Here is a 23,230-nt window from a genome sequence, read left to right as displayed (position 1 = left end):
ATTAAAAGTGGGGAATATTTTGCTATTATGGTGGACGAAACTTGTGACATATCCATCCGTGGACAATTAATATTCTGCATTCGAACTGTGAATAAAAAAATGATATTTGTGAGGAATTCATGGGCTTTTATTAGGGGTTTGCGGGACGGGAAAAAATTTCAATTTCCCGTCTTAAGTCGGGAAATTTTCGGGACGGGAAATGTTCGAAATTTTCCGAAGCTCTGAAAATCTCGAATTCTACACCTCATTTTCACTTTAAGTGATTTCTGGATTAAAAACTAACAATTCTGATAAGTTCCAGAAATTGACAATGCAGAAAACGTCGAGAAATAACGACATTTTAAAATGAGCATTCGGTATTTCCCGACTGCTCGGGATCCCGCACACCCCTAGCTTTTATGAGATTCCGAACACTGAGGCCAAAACTTTAAAAAGGGAGAGAGTGAGTCATTCAATAATTTATTTAAGTGATCAGAGTCACCCCAATAATTTTGACAAGTCAGCGCCCCTGGTACACCGAAAGCGCAAAAAGAGTTTACGTGCAATATTATCAACAACAGGGTTATAGAACATTCTCCGTCTTGTATTTATGATTATTTCTTTCCTTAAATTAGTGTCACATTTTTAAAGCAGACAAAAACATAATTTTATGTAGTGTAAACTGAAAAACTTCCTAAGCGAGCTCCAGCCCCCTGATCCCCACCTTGGATACGTGCTATTAACAATAACAAGGTTATAGAACATTCTCCGTCTTGCCTCGATAATTATATATCACCTTAAATTATCGTTACATTATTCAAGAAGCCAAAAACCTAATTTTATCTAGTGTAAACTGAAAAAAAATCCATGGGGGACCTCGAGCCCCTCGGATACGTGCTATTATTAATAACAGGGTTACAGAACATTCCTCGATAATTATTTCTCTCCTTAAATTATCGTCACATTATTTTATTTCATACCGCTGCCTCGAGCCCCCTAAGCCCCCCCACTTAGATACGTGCCTGGTCATTGGATAACATTTCACTAGATTTCAGATTCCATTAGGTTAAAAAAACATACTTTAAAATTCACCAATATCGTACATGTGCGTAGTTCTCATTTTCCGAATATTTGGGAGATGAAACCCCATCATTTCCCTCCACCTCTAATAGCTACGGTTTTGCCTGAAAGATAATTCAAGATTTCGACTACTTGGTGGCGCCACCGTCACCGTAGGTAGCGATCGTCAATCGTCTCTAATGTTCGTTGAATTTTTGTGAAAACTTTACGTTTGTGATATGTGTGTATTTTTTTATGTTTTTATTTAAAGACAACGTAAGTATTACTTTTCATTTATTTATGTCGTAACTAATAATTGGTTTACTACGTCAAATGAGTTGTTGACGTATGGTTGAGAACTACCACTTTCTATGACACTTTCATTTGACAGGCATTGGAGTATGGCCTTTCGATGATATCTATGTAAATGCATTTCCCGGACTTTCACATATCACTTACATGAATGAATGTTTGGTAAGAAAGCTTTGTAATATGGTTTTATTCTGTAATTATTATTGCAAGAAGACATCATCATTCTTTTACATTACACTTTAAAAACAACCACGTACAAAATTTTCCCTGTGAGTATATTTTTGCAGTAACTTTGGATTTGATAGCTAACTTCTTTTTACATATATTTTACTTGTTATGCTCACCAGGGCATATTTATTTAAATATGTTCATGGTATTGAATACAGCTGGCGTGACTAGTAAATTAGGGATACTATGGTACAGCCCATTTTATGACGTTTAATGCAAATTTTAGTATTACCACTGTTAATATACGGACCCAAGTTCCGTTTGTTTAATTCCAAATTAATCATGGTACACAAGCCTTTTTTACATGGTTCGATTTATATTTATTTCTGTGGGCTCGGGTACCCTTTTCTACACCCTCGAATTTTCGCACATTTCAAATATTCTCGTTACGAAAATTAGTTCTTCATAAGAAACGATGTTTCTAAATAGCGCGGAAAGTAATTTTTTTAGATCTACGTGCTAGGAAACTTACGTTTTTCAATATTTAGATTCCTTATGTAACGTCGAAACGGTTTTGCAGGGATTTCATCATGGCGCATCTTGGATTCATGTCACAGGCGCACGTCTGAACATTTTCTTTTTCTTCTTATCTTTGACTTGTGCAATGGGATAATTTGCAATTTCTTCTTGTTATGAATGACTTGTGCAATGGGATAATTTGCGATTTCAATATATTATTTATGTAATTTATTGGCGGATTGGATATTTGAGACATTGCAATTGTTTTGTGCGACTTTAGACATTGGAATTGATTTGTGTGACATTGAATTAATACAAAAGGACTAAATATGAGATTGACACACGTTCAACGGATTAAGGACATAGAGGGCTTTGTTCGACGAGACATACGGGACATTGTACTTGACTTACAGGGAGATGGTCTGCTGCCCCACGAACCATTGGCGCTAGGCCCACGAACCATTGGCGCTAGCCCCACGAACCATTGGCGCTAGCCCCACGAACCATTGGCGCTAGCCCCACGAACCATTGGCGCTAGCCCCACGAACCATTGACGCTAGGCCCACGAACCATTGGCGCTAGCCCCACGAACCATTGGCGCTAGCCCCACGAACCATTGACGCTAGGCCCACAAACCATTGGCGCTAGCCCCACGAACCATTGGCGCTAGCCCCACGAACCATTGGCGCGTGGATAGGTTAGTTCAGTTAGGTTGAGATCGATAGTTAAAATTTGGTGTCGTGTTAGTATCACGATCTAGAAATTGGAAATAATTGCGAACCATTTCAAACGACAAAATTTCAACTTTAAACGGCTGTACAGTCGTAAATACTTCTTTCCGCGCTCCAATTTTTTTTTATTCACAAATAGGATCACATAACCTTCATAATGAGAGAAAAAAATTTCAAAATTCGAGGGTGTAGAATAGGGTACCCGACCCCTGCTAATCACGAATCTGCAGTTAATATTTGGCGCTCACGTGTAGAAATTCGAAAAAAAGGGGGGTCCGTGATCGCAACCGACAATGCACGATTGCTCGTTGTTTACGTGTTTCCAATACTGAAAGAACGAAATTACGACCCTAAATTGTAACTATGTTTGCCTAACCTAACCTTACCGTGAATGGTTTTGGGGGGCTATGCGTGAATGGTGTGTGCGGCACCGTGAAAAAATGTTCCAATACTTAAAGAACGAAATTAGGACCCCAAATTGTAACTATGTTTGCCTAACCTAACCGAACCTAACCTAAGAATGGTGTTTGCAGCTATGCGTGAATGGTGTGTGGGTCACCGTAAAAAAAAATCAGTTTTGTAGCACTTGAGCGACAAATTACAACTACAAAAATCGTGATCAAGTGTCCTAAAATATTGAATATGAATGAATGGCCTGTATTATTAATATGGGTAACAGTATGGTATAGGGAAAACACATTTCACTCGTTCATTTCGTCATTTTTTACATTCGTACTTACCTATTATGCATTGTGAAACATTGTTTAAGGTGTGATTTCCCTTCTTTCATGAAAAAAGCTTCAATTTTACACATATCGAGTAATTATTGTTCGTTCCTCTCACACACAATATGGCAGAGAAATCTTAGACTAGCGTTGTTAGTGGGTTTACAGTGTTGCAACCTTCTTCACTGAAAAATGCCTACTTTCGTGTTACACATTTTGTATTTTTTCCAGGTTCGAAAACCCCACGAACCATGCACGGATAGCCCCACAAACCAATCATAAATACACAAACCATTCATAAATAGCCCCATGAAACATGCACGCGTAGCCCCACACACCATTCATGGGTAGCCTCACGAACCATGCACGCATAGCCCCACAAACCATTCATAGATATCTGCATGAACCATGCATGCAATGTTAGGTTAGGAAAACATAGTTAAAATTGTCATGTTCTGGCAAAACAATGGCGAGCTTGGAAACACTGACCGGGGGTTACATCATAGAATGCACGGAACATTTGGTTCACTTAGTTGAATGTAATGGAGGCAAGAGCGTTTGTGCATAGGAGAGACATTAATGTCGAAAAATACATGATTTACTGACCGAATAAGTTGAACGAAGGTATAAAACACTTCCACGAGCTTTCAGATGTCTACAGAAACTCAGTTCCGTAAGTAGTTTCTCCTGTAATTTTGAAGAAATGTGTTTTCCCTGTACCATACTGTTACCATTAATATGTACCCAATTAAAATTTACTAAGAAAAACTTACAAAAGAAATAACTTTATTTCCTATTTTCAAAGTCGCCATCTTCCTCACACCACACAGATTACTAACTTCCGCCATTCTTCCGTGAAGTGATTCGCAACAAACATGGTATGATGGTATTCTGCGCATGGTTTCCATCATTGCATATGGAGAACGATCGCGGCAATTGAAAAGCTTAATTTACAACTTCTACACGTCAAATAACAATTTCAACACGTTGCCCCCACATGTTAACCTCGGATACTTCATCGGGACTACGTGTTTTGTGAGTATAAGAAGTAAGATAGAAGTTTCATTTCTTTTTTTCAGTATTAGAAACAAAATCTTCCGGTAAATAATGAGCAATCGTGTATTGTCGGTTGCGATCACAAACCCCCTTTTTTTTAAATTTCTACACGTGAGCGCCAACATCCAGTTTAATGTGAACTCATTTCATCTGATCATATTTTTTAACGAATCATGTATTACGCAAATGTGTGTATTGTACTAACGTCTAATTCCAATGTACTGCATGAATACATTATTGCATATACAAACCACTATAGGCTAGTTCCAAGGTACTGCAGGCAATACATGTTAATTTCTGCATGTATATCTCTCATGCAACAGTAGTTATGCAAATATAGTGCTAATAGTACTAAATTATGTTGCTTTGTGAAAGCTTACACCCAAACAGAACATTTAACAACTAGCTAGGTAATTAAGCAAAAAAATTGAAACTTACCAGATGATGACATAGCTTCCTGCCCCTGCAAGGAGTTAGTGAACATTAAGAAGGTGGGCAGCACTGCATCAATCATGGCACACATGTCCAGCAGCATTGCCAGATGAACTTCGTTCTTATACCATGCGCTTAAATGGAATACACACACTTTGAACTACTTTGTTTGAGAGGGCAATGGTGTTACATGCAGTTTTTGCATAGCGAAAAATCCGTGGATTCCAGGAGGAAGTATTTCATTGCCAAATGAAGAACATTTATTTTCCTTTTATACACTCCTGTATGATTCTGTTTGGAAGCAACCATTCATTTTCTTTTGTCTTGAGAAAAAAGGGTAACAGTTCCGGTAGTTTTATGATTTTTTCAATTTCTCCTAGCAGGAAGACTAATTATTGTAGAATTTTGGCAAGCATTGTCACACAAAATTTGAACCTTCCTTAAAGTAATGAGCACTGTTTGAATTTCGAAAAAAGTTTTAAATTACCTTATGCAAGCATGCGCGCTTCCCATGGAAAATGTATTTTCCATTGACAAGTGACTATGTATCGTAGACTAGTGGGAATTAATGTAGGAGTAAATCGGAACCTTAGTAAAATGCATTTATGGAATTTATTTTAATGCTAAGAGAACCAAACCTGACCTGCCTAACCTAACTACGAAAGCATATATTGAACAGAATCTTAAGTAATCGCTAAAACTCCGCAGTGTGCATTAACAGAAGTAAATCGAAATTGAACCATGTTAAAAATTGCATTCATAGCATGATGAAATCACAATAAAACAAAAGGAACTTGGTATGGAAAAAGCTGCTTCTTAATGTAGACTCGTATATTCAGTGAAAGGATCTCTTCAGATGTGGCCAGTGACTAAGTTCCACCAAATGGCATGGTTATGTAGCATAAGTGTGTCATTCAACTGTGCCACTGTCCACCATAAAGCACATATCTTACTGTAGAATCTAGGGTATGCTCATGAAATATGCCAGATGGTTCACAGTCATGGCACTGAGTGACATATTAGTGAAGAAACCCTTCGACTAACCATGAGGAGGATGAATAATGATTAGATGAAATTAATGAATGAACATTCATAAAGAAACACCCATGCTCAGAACTTACAGTGGCAAGATACCACTGACGTGTGTTATATTGTTGTACTTGTACATATGAAGTGCAAGAATATTCAGTTCGTTTTGTGTGTGTGTGTTCATTTATGCATTTAGCAACTTCATTAGTAGAGAGGTCAGCATGGAGTTCAAGTACAAATATTATTTTAAGAATATGATAGTTTGAATCAGTGACACATGTGAGACTCACAAAATAAGCCTTTTAATGTACACCATGTGTTTGTTTCCTCGAAGTATATTCTAAAATGTATTTTCTTTTTCTTTTCAGATTTCACCACATCAGAATGATGCACAATGAACAGCCAAAATGCCCACACAACACCAAATGCAATCAACATATCTGCTCAAATACTCAGATCATGCTTAAGCTGCTTCCCATGTTTTCAGCGACATCATCAAATTCATCCCACTGGACTAGAATGTGAAGGGTATGAATACCTACAGCTTGACCCACAAAGACGGATTCGCATTATTCATATTGATCCTAAAAGAAATCCAAATGTAGAAAGATTGCAGCTGGATGATGTAAAGCTAAAAGATGTGCCTCGGAATTCTTTTACTGCAAATAGTGTGCTTGTCGGTGATGGAGAGCAAGGTCCCATGTCCAGCACGGATAGTTCCATAAATGAGTACTGGTTCACCCATTGGAAAAGACCTGTCAAAATTGTGAATGAGTTCCGAAGAAGGAAGGCATGCAACTGCTCATGCAGGTCTGCAAAAATGCCTTCATGGAAGAAGGCATTGTGGAGGAAGGAAATGGGTGCTTATCCAAGTGATATCAACTGTGAAGGAGTTGATTGTGTTGAAACTAGTGATGTAGATATTGTCTGTGATTCAAGTAGGGATTCCCCTGTTGAAAGATATGTGGATGAATTGTTAAGGAATCTCATGACTGAAACTTTTGAAGCTACAAAGAAGATTGTTACAGCAAACCCATCTTATAGTAATTTGCAAGAAGATGTGTTTCATGAAAGTGCTTTCAGTCCTGTGCTCTCAGAATCTGAGGAATTTTTGGAAAGTAAAGCAAGTGATGTAAATATATCCAAAGACTGCTCATGTTTTGGTGACGGTTCTCATTTTCCAAACTGTCAAACTGATATTTACTGTTACAATTCAAATCACGGGTACCAATTAAAGGAAGTATTTAAAAGAAGCTTTAGCGAAAACATTACACACGAACCACGAAAAGAAGCTTTACCAATTTCGTATACAATGGGTTGCGTTAATCTTGCATTTCTGGGTTCACTGAACAGTCCTGACGATCTGTCTTCCGTGTGTTTGAAAGAAGGCATGCCTACCGCGAGTGAACTTCCTCCTGCTACAACTGTTTTGTCTACATTGGACGACAGCATTTTATCTGATAAAACAGAATCAGAAGATATTGACTCTGGTGTTAATAGTGCATCATTAGAGTCACAGACTGTGGAAGATACAACTGCAGTTTCTGGTGCTCAGGTAAATGGGGAGACATCTCAAATAGTCTTCCATGAAGATACGGTGCAAGACAGTTGTTCAACAAGTACTCAGGTTTTCCATGCGGATCAAATTTCTGATCCAAAGTCACAGCCAAATGAATCTACCAAAGATTTACCAAATAATTTCTCACTGCAGTCTCCCTCTGGTACCACTTCGGAAGAAAGTCGCAGGATGACAAATACACACGGAAGACCAAGAAGGAGTAAAGTGACAGATAATGGTTCTCAAGTTTGTAGTCACACTTGCCATGACTGTTCTGTGGTGAGTATATTGTTTATTTAGATAACACAGTACTCGTTCTTAGAATTATTTAAGCATTACTGCTGAAATTATTGTATGATTTCATATTTTAATAACCACTTTGCTTCATTCCATTCAGACATTAGTTGAAGGTCAAAAAGAGGCAGAATTGTTGAAGGGACACCTGGGGAGCTGTAAGACCGATGTGACGCTTCACATGGTGCTTGTTGCTTCTGTCGGAAATTTCTCATAGTCTAATTATTCGTAACTAACTCAAGAGAGAACTTCTTTAGTATATCACAAGCAACATTTCAGTTCAGACTTTGTGTGCTATTGAATTAAAATATTCTACGGCGTGTATTCATTTATTGACATTAATTCTTCTTAAAACAAAGTTTCAAAGCATCCAGTTTTGCAACGCTTGTAAGTTCACCGCTATAAAATAAGCTGCAAAGTAGGTAAGGAAAATGATATAAATACTGGTTTCGAAAGGAGCAATGTTTCGTCACTTCACATGGTTAATGCTTTTGAGTTGCAATCAGTTGTGTTCAGGATCTGTCCCTGGCAAGAGAACATTTTAGCAAATCAGTTCCTTCTTTAAACTGATGAGGGTACAATCCTGATTAATGTATCTGCGCACAAAGTGTGTTAAAAAAACAACAACTTTGTATATTTCATACATATTTATCTCTAAGGCATGACACAGGTTTCATAATTGCAACTAAACCTTTGAAAGACTCATCTTCTAAGCAAATATTGTTTGCATATTTGATATACGTTGATGGCTTTCTAACAAGGAAACATAGTAAAACTTCACATTTATTGATGTGGTTGCTAGGAATGCAGCAAGACCATTTTTGTGTGCGTGTTAAGAAAAACTATGAAAAAAAATATTTACTTTTCATATTGCATTCATCATTTTAAGGAATACCCCTGGGGAATTAGATAGTGACTTAGAAGCCAAATAAAGAGGTCCTTTTGTACTCCCAATCACAAGTTGAAATAAGAGACAAAGTTACCAAAACACAGTGTGGTCCTAATAAAACATTCTACTCTCCTTTTGATATTCAGAACAGTTCTTTCTTAGGATAAAAACCACTAATAGATTGTAGATAACAGTGGTGGCTGGTGAGTCCGAATTAGATGAAGGGCTAGTAAGAAAAATGGGGTGATAGAGAAGAGAAACCCTATTTTCTACTACATATGTGTAATTATTGATCTAATTTTCTCTATTACCCCACTTTTTCTACTAACCCTTCACCTAATTCAAACCCACCAACCACTGCTGGTGGATAAAGAGAATAACTTTGTTAGTATTTTACTCCATACATTGAGAATACTGCATTTCATCGCTGTGACCACCATGTGTTATTGAAAATGCTTTTTTGCAGTATTTAACTTGCTTTGTATTTATTACCACTATTCTTCAACCTCACATGCATATCTTCTTCCTCAAACCATGTCTCGCAAAATATACACAGTTGTTTCATTTTTTTATATCAGAAGATGCAAGAGTGCCTTTGAAACATGTTAACAGAGCTTACAACAGCACCAAAACACCATGCTCTCTGGGAGGAAAGTAAATGGAGTGCAGGGATACTGGTTGGTGGTCAAATTAATATCTGTCTCACAATTCACTGCCACCAGATAAGAAACGTAGATGATGTAGGCATTCAGAAATATTAATACAGGTGGGAGAAAGTTTAAGTTGACATCCTGTTAAAGATTGCCATTTGACTTATTACTTAAATATGGGACTGTCCCTTAAAATCCACGATGCCTGTCAACCATGCTCATAATATGTACTTAGTGAGAAGTAAATTTAGTTTTAGATAAGAATTAGTAATGTTAAATTATTATTTAAAAGAATATCGTCAAATGTGTTTTATCAGCTTTCAATACGTAGATATCGATTCATTATTTTATCAAATTGATAGAGAGGCCTGTAGATACCAGCAAAATGCATCATCTCATTTCACCCATCTGTTTGTCAATACAACAATACAAATTGCACCTCAATATTACAGGAATGCATGGATATCCGCAGGATTTTATCCAGGGAAGGGCAAGCAAGGTATTTTTTATCCAGGGTGGGCAAAGTAGTCATATTTTTTCCCATACTAGTGATGCCCCCTCAAAAAACACTTATTTCAGTCTGAAATTGTCATGTTTCTTCAACAATTTTTTAATAATTAACACAAATTGCTGTGAAAAATGAAATTATGTATGAAATATATAAGTTTTAGGTGGACATTCATTTTCCCGGGGGCCTTGCCTTCCCTTCCGGACATCCATGCAGGAATGTATGATCGCTGCTGAGGACCTCTTTATGCACAAATTGCTCTGTCTATTTGTGTGTACAGGTCAAAAATATATCTGTGGTAGTATTTTTCTAATCATTTTCAACTATGTATACCTCAGGGCTGAGGTTTATCCTGGTACTGCTTCTGCTGCTCGGTAGTTTGTTGTCTGCTGAAAAACCATGGCAGCGGCCATGTGAGTGATGTATTAATAGGAATGCTGGAGACAGCACGTGCTTTGTTCTCTGCCAGTCAGAGCTCCCCCGTTCCCTTTAGGAGGGAAATTTAAACACTTGGTTGCCATTTTTACTGTAAAGGGGGAGCAAGTATTCAGAAAGTGGCAGGAACAGAATTTGCCCTCTAAGAGCTTAGTTTGCACATTTATATTTTATGTTTGCACGAAACATAATTTTGGCAACAGATTACTCAGTGGCGGGAACTGTATCAGAATAAGCCTTCTAGCCTATAGGTAAACTACATACATATTTCAACATTGGAACACTATTTCCCCAGTACAAGCTGGGAGGTTAAATTTGTATATTGATCACAGTTATGGTTGTATGTTAAACATACTTTTAATGTACAAAAAGTAATGTCATAAAGATAATTGGCTTTTTTAGGTGTTCTGCACAGGTACAGTTGGATGTTCCTTAAGCAGCTCCTCTTTTCCCTCAACCAAAGATGTTTGCATGAATGATTTGAATTTTGCTTATGTTTTTATTTACTGTGTTGCTTTGTGCTTGCAATTGTGATGTGTTTAGAGTGGGCCAAAAGTTTGCTGCTTATTTTTTCGTGTATTATAATACTTTGTTTTACATACACGATTGCACCATCTTTTTACTGTAGATCTGTAACTACACTGTCAGTTAAGTAGTTCATCGAGCATTTATTTTTTTAATATATACCATGTACATATCAGTATTATTATTAGTATGCACTGAATATTTTGCCGTTCACACAAATCACAGTGATTGCATAGAATGGTGGAAGAGTATCACCTGGAACTCTCACTTGCTATACATAAAAGCTTGCATTTGAAACAATATTCTACCCTGAATTGATGCAACCAGTTGTACAAACAAGTGTGAACAACTATAACATGCTTTGCTAACCTCGGTTGTTCTGTAGAAAGCTTTTATTTAACACAGTGGTGATCAATTGATTCATGTGAAAGATGATTGTGAGAAAGTATTTAACATTGAGCTGTTATTTTACCAACAATTATAACTTGCATATTTTTCTGTCCTATCAAATGCATCAATTCCCACGCCATGCAAGCTTTGGGCTCTGCTAATGGGAAGCTTGCAGGTTAAAGTCTCCTGGAAGAAATGTAACAACTTTTCTCCTGAGATTCCAGCCAGTGTATGGGACTGCTGGCCACCCACCATCGTGACTAAATTGGGGAGCTACATATGAGTACTGTAAACTAGTCAGAAAACCCAAAAGAGAGGAATAATATTGACTTGAGACTATATAGCAGTGAGGAATGTTCATTGAGGACAGAATCAAATTAACAGTATTTAATACCAGAGTGCATGTAGTAGAAATAACTTGACCTTGTAATAGACAAATAAATCAGGCAAGGAAGCATCATATTGATTTAATATCCTCCACCTTCTATTCCATAGAAGGTCGTGATTGATTGATTTATTTATTTTACTTCACTTTTCTGCCACTTTTGGCTAATCGCAAAGATGAGGACAAATGGTGATATATGAAATGGATAAAGGGACAATCGCAAATATATATGGACGACACAACATGAGTCCCATGGAGGATTAAGCTGGTTACGAGTCCAGACACCAGAGTCTTGTTAGTCTTCAAAATGCAGTCCAGGGTGTACAGTATGGAAGGGAGGTTGATACTTCGGTGTCCCCAGAAAGAATCACCCCTTACATTCATAGAAGACCATGAATTGCTTCTTAAGAATCACTGTATACATTCTTCTGTCTGTTGAATTGATGTGTTGTCTGTCATTTCTCCACACCATGTTTCTCAGTGTCCCGCATGCTTTGGGCTACGGGACGTGTGCAGGTTCGAGTCACCCGGGGGAAGCGTAACAACTTTTCTCTTGAGATTTCGGCCTGAGTATGCAAATTTTGAGTGTGTTAAATGTTGCCATGGAATGTATTGTTTCTGTATTACAGTATACACCATTTTAAATGTAATAGAAATCCGTATTAAATAGTGTAAACAAAAATTATGATAAATGGGTACAAAAGTTCAGTATGTTTGTTCTGTACTACCTTATATGATAGTGTTTTTAGTGAGAAATTTCAAATTTTTATAGTACTTTGTAAGCTACACAACAAATACTTTGGCCCACTCAGCTTTTGTTGTTTTACCACTTTTTTTGTGTTATTTAATGTGTTGTGTACCAAGCATGTGTGTTTGTAACCCTTAACATAAATGTCTGTTGTTCTGTCGCAGAAACCGCTCTTATTCTTCCTGCATGGTGTGGGTGGTTCTGCAGACATATGGTCTGCTCAGCTTGCTTACTTTGTCGGTGCCGGCTATGAAGTAGTAGCTCCGGATTTACTGGGTCACGGGTACAGCTCCGCACCAGATAACCGGCAAGCGTATATGTTCCATAACCTCCTTCAAGATGTAATTGAAATTTTTGACACTTACGTGAGAGATCATCGAAGATGCATAGTTGTTGGCCATTCCTATGGGTTAGTAAAAGATTAAGTACTAATTTCAGTTATCTAAGAAAGGAGAACAGAACTTGCATGTGTGTAATATTAATGTTAATAGTTTACTAAAATATCTGTGTTGTTATTTTTTCCACTTGCTTTGATGTACGTATTTATAAAATATTTAAAGTTTTTTTGCATGCATCAATTAATCTTGATAGACTTATTGTACATTTTTACCAATAGGGGGTCATTGTTCAATGTTCTGCTTCTTGTTATCTATGTGTATGCATGTGGTAGTGAATGTAAATAAATTTCTTAGTAGTTTTAACCAACCACAGTTTTCTCAGTGTGTGACAAATAAGCCCACCTACAGTAACATACAAGGCACATGTATGCAAATTGTCCATCACGTTCGCTCTTTAAGCATAAAATACTTTTTCTAGTGTTTATCCTCAGTCACTAGATATCATGTACCAGAAGTCAACAATAAGGTCAGAAATGATTATTGAAAAAGTACTAAGTGATATACAAACATGAAAATATTTAGTATTCTTACTCCAACATTTTATCAGTGCCTTGAAACAAGGAGCATAGGTACGAAATAGTACTTCCTTTATATTAGGAATGGGCAAATATGCAATTTTGGCTGATACCAATGAAGTACCGATATATAATTTATACTTAAAACTACTTTCAAACACCCTGTATATGTACAGTAACTCCCGACTTACGTAATATGCGACTTACGTAAATTTGCAGTTATGTAATAACTGTACATAGCTGTCACAGGACATTTTTTTATTTGAAAAGTGTGATTTCAGTTTGTTTTTATATTTTTATATATTTTTTTCATACTTTTATAGTTTATATCCGAGTAAACACTGCTCCATGATGTTTCATTTATAAAATAATACTGTGTATACGTACATATAATAATAATGAATATTGCAGTTTATTACGGAGTTACACTTAAGCAATTTACAAATTCAAGTTACATAAAGGTTTACAGAACACATTACATACGTACGTGTGTCGTTCAATATATAAGTTTCCGTATGCTGTAAAAAAAATATTTTTAAGATGCATTATAAAACTATACATACATGTGTAGGAGGATCCTTCCTCCCTTCTCCACATAATCCCCATAGAGATTCAGGCATTTGTCCCACTCTTGCACCAAATTGTCCATACCCTTTCAAGAAAATCAGGGCCCTGGCTATTGAGCACTATTGTCACATTACACTTCACTTCTTCGTCTGTTTCGAAACGGTAACCTTGCAATTCAGACTTTAACACCGGAAAAAGATGGAAATCACTCTGCGCTAAATTGGTGCTGTATGGAGGGTGGGGCAGCCGTTCCCACCCCAATTCTTCAATTTTATGTTGTGTTTGCACTGCTGAGTGGGGGCGAGTGTTATCGTCAAGAAGAATGACACCAGCTGACAGGAGACCTGGTCACTTATGTCGAATTGCGTTTTTCAGTTTATCCAATGTTTGACAATAACGGTCAGCATTAATTGTTCTTCCTCGCTCCAAAAAGTCCGTCAGCTGAACACCCTTAGCATCCATCAGGAACAGTTGATGACTTATTAAAAAATAAAGAAGCACGAACAAATTATTATGACGCGAGCCCGTGTTTTCCGAAGAAGCATTTACTTTTCGCCCTTGAGCGCATGCGCCTTCACGTCTGATAACGAATCGATTGTTGTTCCTTGTAGACGAAGGATGGCGCTTGTCAACCATGTGCTTCTTTTTAATGGCATTTCTTTATACAATATTTTATAGCACAGGGAAACTTATATATTGAACGTCCCTAGTAACTCGGAGGTTACTGTATAGTATATAATTAATTTCTTACTGGACATCCTGACAGTCCCTTGAAATGAATCTGAAACGTGGAAAGCAATTTTGGAACAAAAACCAATTACATTTGCTCTTCTCCCCCCTCCCCCCCCTTTCGGTGGCCCATGAAGTTGTAAAATTTGAGAAAGTTAAATTCCCTGTTGTGTCATAGAGTAATTAGTAACGTCGGAAATTGGTATCTAGCCTTAGTTATTTTGTAGCTTGCGAATTTCTTGGCTGTAATGTGTCCAGGCTGACGTAGACCATCATATGTGCAAACTTTGTTCCACAAGAGAGAATAAGGTAACCATGGGGTCCCAGGTTCGGTCCTCAGTGGACACACTGTGCACAGTGGTTCGGTTCAGTCCTGATCATCCTGGTGATATAGCTTTTAAACTAAAAGGAAAGAGTGGGATATAGCTTTTTTTCTTCAAGACTTCAGCGTAATCTTGCAGATACAAAAGTTCTAATTTTCGTTGTTGGTCTCATGCTAACCTTTGTCATAAACTGTAATTTCAGTTCACTTAACTGTATTTCCTTGACACATCAATATCTTCCACAATGCATTTCTGTTCATATTTGATGTTTGAGCAAATGCTTTATAATTGCACTAAACATCTAATTTTGTAATGTACTGTACAGTGGGGTGCACAAATATTGCCTGGCACATTATCCACAACTATTTTCATTAATTTTTCTCTTTCATCATATATGTTTTGAAGGACTGTGTTTTTATGTATGCAGATCCAGGGGTTGTCAGCACTTGTTCGGTGTTTTGTTTCAATTCTTTATGCATCTCACTGTACACAGTATTACCACAATAACACAGGAGAAACTTACAGATGTAAGGTGAAAAAATGCTTCACAAAGCTTTGAACCTTTCTCACATCTGAACCAAAATGCAGAGAAAAGTGATAAGCAATGTTTTTGTCCTTTATTTTACCGTTACGTATTCCTGGCAGATATGTTGTTGACACATATGGATGGATGCATGCTGGAATATTTTCACACATATTTTATCATGTTCATCTTCTGAAGATATTGAGTTCCATGCATGCTTATTTGTTTGGCAAATTTTGTGGTTATACATTATAATTTTGTCTAAGTTGAATTGAAGTTTAAGAAAAAAGTATTGTGGTAAAATCATATTCATGAGATATTGTAATACATTTGTTATTTCAGGTCATGTTTTGCAGCTGCATTAGCGCGACGAAGACCTCACCATGTTTCACAGCTCGTTCTGATAAGCAGCGGTGGGCCAACACCATTGGCACCTCAAGAAGGTGTATTTTCATTGCCTACGTGCATGTTGGCTTGTGTCAAGCCTCTTCTGTTGTGTGGATTTAAAAGGTATGGGAAGGCAGGATTTTCCTACGTTGGTAGTAATTTTTTCTTTCTTGAATAAGACTAAACTAACTCACCAGAGTTGTACTTTTAATATTTGTAGGTTTGTTTGTTTGTTAAGGGTAATTATATTGGTATTGGTGATAAAACTAATACTTCACTTTCTGTTGATACCCAGATATGTATTCATTGTTGGTGCTGTGACAATGATTTAAGTATTGTTTAGGTAAAGTTCTGCATTTCTAAGTTGCAGTTTTTATTACTTTTCCGATAATTTCAAAGGATCACTTACTTTATTAACGTAGGTTACAGTGTCTAGGATGGAGATGCTAGCACATCACTGATATGGGCTAACATTTTTTTTTCCGTAAAATTTTCATCTAATATCCTAAAAATATAGGCAATGTATCTTGCCTTTAAAATCTATACAGATCCATTGTTATATCCTGATTTTTGAATATACAATGCATGATTTAAAAATATAACAATTGCTTTCCACAATACAAGTTATAACTGCAACTTGTATAGTTAGGTGTTAGAATGTAAAAGTATATTTGTTTGTGATATGTAGTAATTTTTAAATATTTACACATTAGTTTGCAGTTTCCTTGCAACAATTCTTCCCTATTTGTTCAAGAAGTTTCTCAAAATCAGGATGGTTCACTTTACGTAACCTTATATAATTTGAAACATACACACACTGCTCAAACCTGCACAATAACCACAGAATTTGGAAAGAGCAGCAAGAACTCTGAACTGGATAACCTATTTTTCAATCAGACCATGTTTCTTCCCTCGAACTTAAAAATTAAGTTATGTACCCGAGACCATTGGTCTGGTGTTAAGGTTATCCACGTGGTTTGGCAGAAATCTTTATCATTAGAATTATTTTGTATTATGCTTGATTATTTTAATATTATTTTCCCCTCTCAAAGTTAATCATGATGGGGATGAATTGATCAAATAGATAAGTGGGGGAAAATAACATCCGTGCAATTAATAGGATTCAAAATGTGAAATTCTGGCAATTTGAAGCAAACTGCTGTCCAGTGTGGTGTTCCTTCACATGGAAATATCCTTTTTAACTTGGAATATTACTGCTGGAAACAATAGGTGGACAATAGTTTCACTTTAGACAGTTAAGTGTGTAGATTGCTACATCTGTTTTACAAACACCACTATCCATGGGTGTATCTTGTAACCTAATTTTGGCAGGGGAAAGTCACACTTGGGACTTGGTCTCCCCGATGGCATAATGGTAATGTCGTCGCCTTGCAGTCAATGGGTCCCAGGTTCGATACCCAGTGGAGGCACATGGCACAGTAGTTTGGATCCCACTTTAAACTGTAGGTCCAGTCCCGATTAGCATTCCTGTGCATAAGGTGGACTTAAAACAACAAATCAAACTTGGGGCTTAACTTTGGGGTTGCAGAATCAAAATGTGAAATCACACTAATATGATCTATTGTGGGGAATAATAAATTTTGTGAGTAAATGTTTATCTCATATGAAATTATCAATATTTAAAACTCTGATATGATATAAGGTAACCAAGGAAGTTTTATCTGATTTTCACCAGACACCATCAAATGTAAAAAAAAAACTATGTGAAATGGACCTGGCAGGTAAATCATAGTTCCCACTGTCGTAGAATTCTACAGAGCTTGAAGTGCAGTTTGCACCTCATCTAGGTTTCGGAACTGTCATCCTCTTGCGATTTACAAAGCTGCCTCCACATTCTTCAATTTCTCATAAACTTGTTCCAGCTACTGGGAGTATGCTATTGCATTGATTGTTTTTGGAATGTGTTCATGTGATGCTGCTAACCAATGATGATGGCACCGTGAAATATCGTAAAGAACCCACTTATCGCATGTCATTGCTCTGTCCAGAAAGGGATCCTTATCCAGACGTGACAGCAAGGAAACTACAGGTATCAGCTCACGTTACCTTCTGAAATGCAGTCAAGGTTTGTGGGGCCCATCGACTCGCACCATTTTCCAAGGTGATGAAGGTGTTGAATAGTTTCTGCACTGACATGGAATACTTCCAAGTCGTCATATGTTCGTCATTGTTTACCTCAATAGCCACCTGCATAGCATCGTTGTCTGTGGCTGTTGATATTCCAGCATGTGGTTCATGTTGGAGGAATTCATCGCCATCCATGAATCTTTCTAACAACCATTACACAGTCTGCTCATTCACCACATCATTGCTGAAAGCCTGGTATATTTTCTTTTCCTCTGGTGTGGTGTTTGTTCCAATTTTAGACTCATACAGCATATAGGCCCTTATGATACTGTTTGGAGTATCCATGTCTTCATCGATGTCCACGTTGAACTGCACCGACCATAACCTGTTGGTTGAACGTACATTTGCCAACCACAACCTGACTACTTATATTTAACTTTGAAACTCACAGTGCGACATCATCATCAACTGACAAGACTTGCTTGGTTACCTTTGGAGTGTATAATTCAAATGGAAAACTGCTAAATGAATATTTTAACCCACTTGAAATGTTACAATGATTAAGTATCAGTGAAAATCAGTAAGGGTATCAGCATTAGTATCGTATCGATTAAAAGTGATAAATCTTGCATTGGGTCTTATTAGGTCTGATGATTTGAAAAGGAAGTTTGTGAAACATTAACTCTTGTAACAAGAAGGAATGTGATGTTTATATCATTAAAGAGTGATTATATTAAGACATATTTTTTACATTTAGTATTGGGTTTACATAAAAGAAAACCTTAGTGTTCATATATTAACTGTGGAATAGACTAATTAGTGATCATTTTCAGGGAAATGTTTTATTCTCCTCGGGGAAAGCAGTTGAGATTCTCACAAGCATTTGACATCCCTCCGTATGTTCTTCGTCATGTTATGCAGGGTCAGGATTGGCCAGAAGGTGATGGTGCATTCCACCGACGAATTTTAGTACCTACACTTCTAGTCCATGGTCTACAAGATCCGTTTGTGACTCTAGTGGAAGAATGTGAAATGGAGAGAGTAAGTTGACACTATTTGTAATTCTGGGTTTTAATTAGAGTTGGAAGTGGTTGATAAAAATCCTGAGTTTTTTTTCCATGGCTTTTTTGTAAATACATTATTTGGCTGCATTTTTCTTGTTCCATTTCTCTTCCTACTGTAAAAAGACACTCTTATCTAAATTGAAAATACAACTTTCGACATAGAATTCATAACTAGACTCAAGCTGTATTTAAAAAAATACCAACTTTTTTAATGGATATTTTTTCTCCGAGTGTTAACTTCATATATCAGTAGGCTTATTTAATATATCTACGTATTATATAAACACTTGCATAACTAGAGTAGTTTTGTATATATATTTTCTAAATTGAATGTAATAGAATGATATAATTTTCATTGTTTGAATTTGACATGTGAACATGCACATAAAGCAAGGAAAAGAAGACACTTATCAATTGTACCCTCAATGATACCGTTCTTTAACTATATCTAAAATAGAAAATCTAGTATCAAACAGCTTTACACTAGCATAAAATATTTGTATTCTGGCTTTCAAGTGCATTATGTATAATTTGAATTAATGGCATGTCACAGCAAATCTTGACATATTTTGGCCACCCAGTGCGGTTGTCAACTGTTGTGAGACCACAGTGTGGTAAATTCAGTTTATGAAAGTTTATGCCCTGCTCAAAAATTTTATCCCTTTTTAATTTTTTGAACTTTATACATTAATATGCACCTTTGAAATTAAATATTAATAAGTAAATTATGTCACATGCTATATGTCTCGGCATGTTCTCAAATATAAATTCAGGTTTCTTCACTAGGCCACAGCCAGCATCACTGCCCTGGTTCATAGTGGACCTAAAACAGAGAGAAACTGAAATAGTTTGGCCACAAATGGCAAAAAAGAGGTGGTCTAGTTGGTAGGGCATCTGACTGCCATGCAGGAGACCTGGGTTCGACTCTCGCAGAGGGTGATCTAATGGATTTTTTCTGGCCTCGTCCCCACATAAATCAACTCTGGGGCTCACTCAGCTTCAAATCAATGGGTACCTGGTGACAACCCTAAGGGGTTAAAGGCAGCTGGAGGTGGTGCTGATCACATCATCTCTCCAAAATGACTGAGATCGAGAATGTGTGTGGCCGTTCCTCCACATTCTCTAAATGTGCCTTCAAGGCACGGTGCCATATACATGGGGAACTTTGACTTGCCTTTTTACCTTACAAATGGCAAAACAATGTCCATTAATAAAATTGGCTTTCTCCCAGTAAAGCTTTATGATCAGATGTGCTAATTGGCCCTTGACCTACAGCTTAAAATGAGACCTGAACCAGTATGCCTTCATTGAGGATTGAACCTGGAACCCCTTGATTACAAGGTGCCATCAGGGAGGCGCATTCTTTTATATTATTCGATCAAAAATCCAGCTATTTTCCAAAAACAGGACTCTCAATTATAAGTTACTTTGAGATATAAATCTCCCTTGTAGTACCATACTGATCTTAAGTATTAAATGGAGTATATACACATCTAGTTATGCATATATACTGTATTTATGTGTGTATAATGCGCACCCTGGTTTTTTATGATGAAAGGTGACAAACAATTATATCTCCTATATAATGCACGTACAATCCAGATTCAAGAAATGGCTTTCTTAGTTGTAGGTCGTAAAGATGTTGCTATGCCGATCAAGAGTGAAGGACATCATACCTATTCAATGAGTCACCTGTTGTTATTTGGACTAAGAGGAGAATATCCTCTTGTGTAAACAAAAAGTCACCAACCCATGACACCCCCCTCTCCCTCCACTATATTTAGCATCCTAAAGCTTTCACTCTTTACCCACCTTATATATTCCGTAATAGTAGAAAGCAAGATCAAAATTACCTTATTGATGTGCAGTGCTCAGGAAGTTATTTTCTATTATTTCTTGCCCAACAAATATCACTGATATGCATCCCATGTGACGAGAGGTGCATGCTCGAATTTTCTGCCAGACTGGCACTGTTTTTCTTGATGTCTCGGAACATTACATTACAAAATGAATAATCGTGGGAAATGGCCTTCAAACTTTTATATGTGGTTTTGCTCATCCCTTCTTTACTTTTTCTAAGAAAAACTTCAAAATATATACTTTTTCCGTGACTAACGTAACATTTATATGAGGCCCATTTAGGACCCTCAAACTAGCAGTTAGCAGCACAAGATTTCTTCCATTAATTAATTCTATTTCAAATTCTTTATCAGCCTGAAGCTGATAATACACAGGATGTCATTACATACATACATACAAGGTGGCGCAGGGAAACTGAAAATTTTGAATGTAGGATTAGCAACACTGTAATGCCGGCATTTATTCTGGACCGAATAAATGCATTAAAGCATTTACACATTTGGCCAGTAATACACTGTAATTATAATTTTATTTTTACTTATCTTTTCATTCATCCAAAGTACCATAAAAATCAGAACGTTCCTTCATTTTGTGATGAACTTATTTCAACCGCATTTCACATTAGTGTTGCTATCTTGAATGGAATACTGTTGCTATATTCAAAAACTGCGGGATTTAAGCTTTACAATGATATATAACTTGATAGGGTTTCATGAACATGAAAAATCAATGCAAGTGTCACAAAATCAAGGTTTCATGTTGGCTGTCCAAATTATTCCGTGCATAATATGCACCACAGTTTTATTTTTTTGGATATGAGTAAATACGGTATTATGAATAATATTTTTTTTAATTGTCCTGAAACATATAATAGTTTAATATTAACATTTGCTTCATTTTTTGTGATATCAATGCCACAAACATGTGAAAGTTTGTCCTCGTTAACCTTAGCCAACACCAGTTCGCAAAAACCCTTATGCAACACAGGGTCGTGAGGATGTAATTGCTGCACAATCTGTAACTAGTAGGGATGGAACTATAATTTATGCATTATTCTTTGTATGTTTCTTCGATTCAACTGTAGCGCCGATGCATGTTGTTGAACTGAGCAGCAAGGGCTCCTCTCAATGGCAACTCGAACTGATTCCGTATTCTCTTGGGTACGTACTATTCGAATGCCACCTGAGGGGAAGGAGGGGGGGGGGTCTTCTTCTTCAAGGCTGAATCAGTTTCTTCGAAATTATGCACCCAGGTTGTAATGGCGTGAGCCAATGGGACATGGCCGTGACATCCTGGCTGGTAATGCAGCCAAATACCCTTTGTGCTGCAGTCACACTATCACCGTTCTTATAACACCATTTCACAGTGACCACATGCTCCGCACTACTCCAATGCACCATCATTACTATATGCAAAGCCTTCTCAATGATGTTTCATCAGTCCCTAACAAATGCCGTCACTACAGTGTTGCTAATCCTAGATTCAAAATTTCCTGTTTCCCTGGGCCACCTTGTATTTATGTATGTAATGGCATCCTGTGTTCTATCATTTCCATGACTAAATCTCTTGCAACTACACCTCTTCTCTATTCCTCCTTTTGAAACTGTCTTGTCATTTTGAGATGCCTTTTACCTTAAAATTATTGTTTTTTCATATATATATATATGTAATTAAACAATCTTTTCCAGACAATACCTCGATCAATCTTGGAAGTTATTCCCACCGCCGGCCATCTGTCCATGTTGGAAACTCCTGGACAGATATCGCACATGATCCATTGCTTCATTACCTGGTGGGATGAGTGAGTTACGGTTATCAGCGCAAAAAATGTTACCATGCTACGGGCTTCCAGGGGGAAAATATATCTGCAAACCCATGTTCAGTTGGAAATGGTGTGTGCAGATACTTCAGCTACCTAAACATAACCAAATAGAAACAAGAGCATTTAATTTTAAGCTCATCTCATCGTTAGTCTTAGGTTTTTGTATAGTCAATTTTGAAAATGGCCAATACATCATCATGTTATAGTTTTTTGATAATTTATGTTTGTCCTCGTGTAAAACTGGATTTCAGACATTGTAGTTTACTTTTCCCTGTATCTTTAATTTTCTGATGTAGCGTGTAATTACTGTATATTCGTGGTCCACCAAAATGGGGCTGTTTAATGCCAATCTTTTCTGAATGAGGCACCAGGCTCAGTATGTTCAAAGATAATTTCATTCAGTGTTTGGTTACCATGTGGCTTACATTGGAGCACGATGTTGTGTGTTATTTATAAGTTTTTTGTGCCAAGTAGTCTCGCACAAGTTGATAACTAAAATTTATTGGCACAAATCTTTTTGATAATATTCGAGCCCTAAAATGCCATTCTTAAAAAGCTATAT

General features: G+C 37.0%; 1 protein-coding gene and 1 long non-coding RNA gene across 2 annotated transcripts in view; both read left to right on the top strand.

Moving 5' to 3' along the window:
* LOC145994638 (uncharacterized) overlaps nucleotides 1–23,230 on the top strand; it is a 252,339-nt gene that overhangs the window by 45,306 nt on the left and 183,803 nt on the right. The window lies entirely within an intron of this gene.
* LOC145994635 (uncharacterized) lies at nucleotides 1,211–23,132 on the top strand. Its single transcript, XM_083130724.1, has 6 exons — nucleotides 1,211–1,314; nucleotides 6,379–7,847; nucleotides 12,557–12,801; nucleotides 15,790–15,957; nucleotides 18,756–18,963; nucleotides 22,535–23,132. The coding sequence occupies exons 2-6, from the start codon at nucleotides 6,405–6,407 to the stop codon at nucleotides 22,649–22,651; spliced, it is 2,181 nt and encodes a 726-aa protein (XP_082986850.1). The 5' UTR covers nucleotides 1,211–1,314; nucleotides 6,379–6,404; the 3' UTR covers nucleotides 22,652–23,132.

Source organism: Lepisma saccharinum, chromosome 11, assembly GCF_977018435.1.
Source record: "Lepisma saccharinum chromosome 11, izLepSacc3.1, whole genome shotgun sequence".
Taxonomy (NCBI): Eukaryota; Metazoa; Arthropoda; class Insecta; order Zygentoma; family Lepismatidae; genus Lepisma; species Lepisma saccharinum.
The sequence above is the reverse complement of the archived record's forward strand: the minus strand, read 5'-3'. Positions and strand labels throughout refer to the sequence as shown.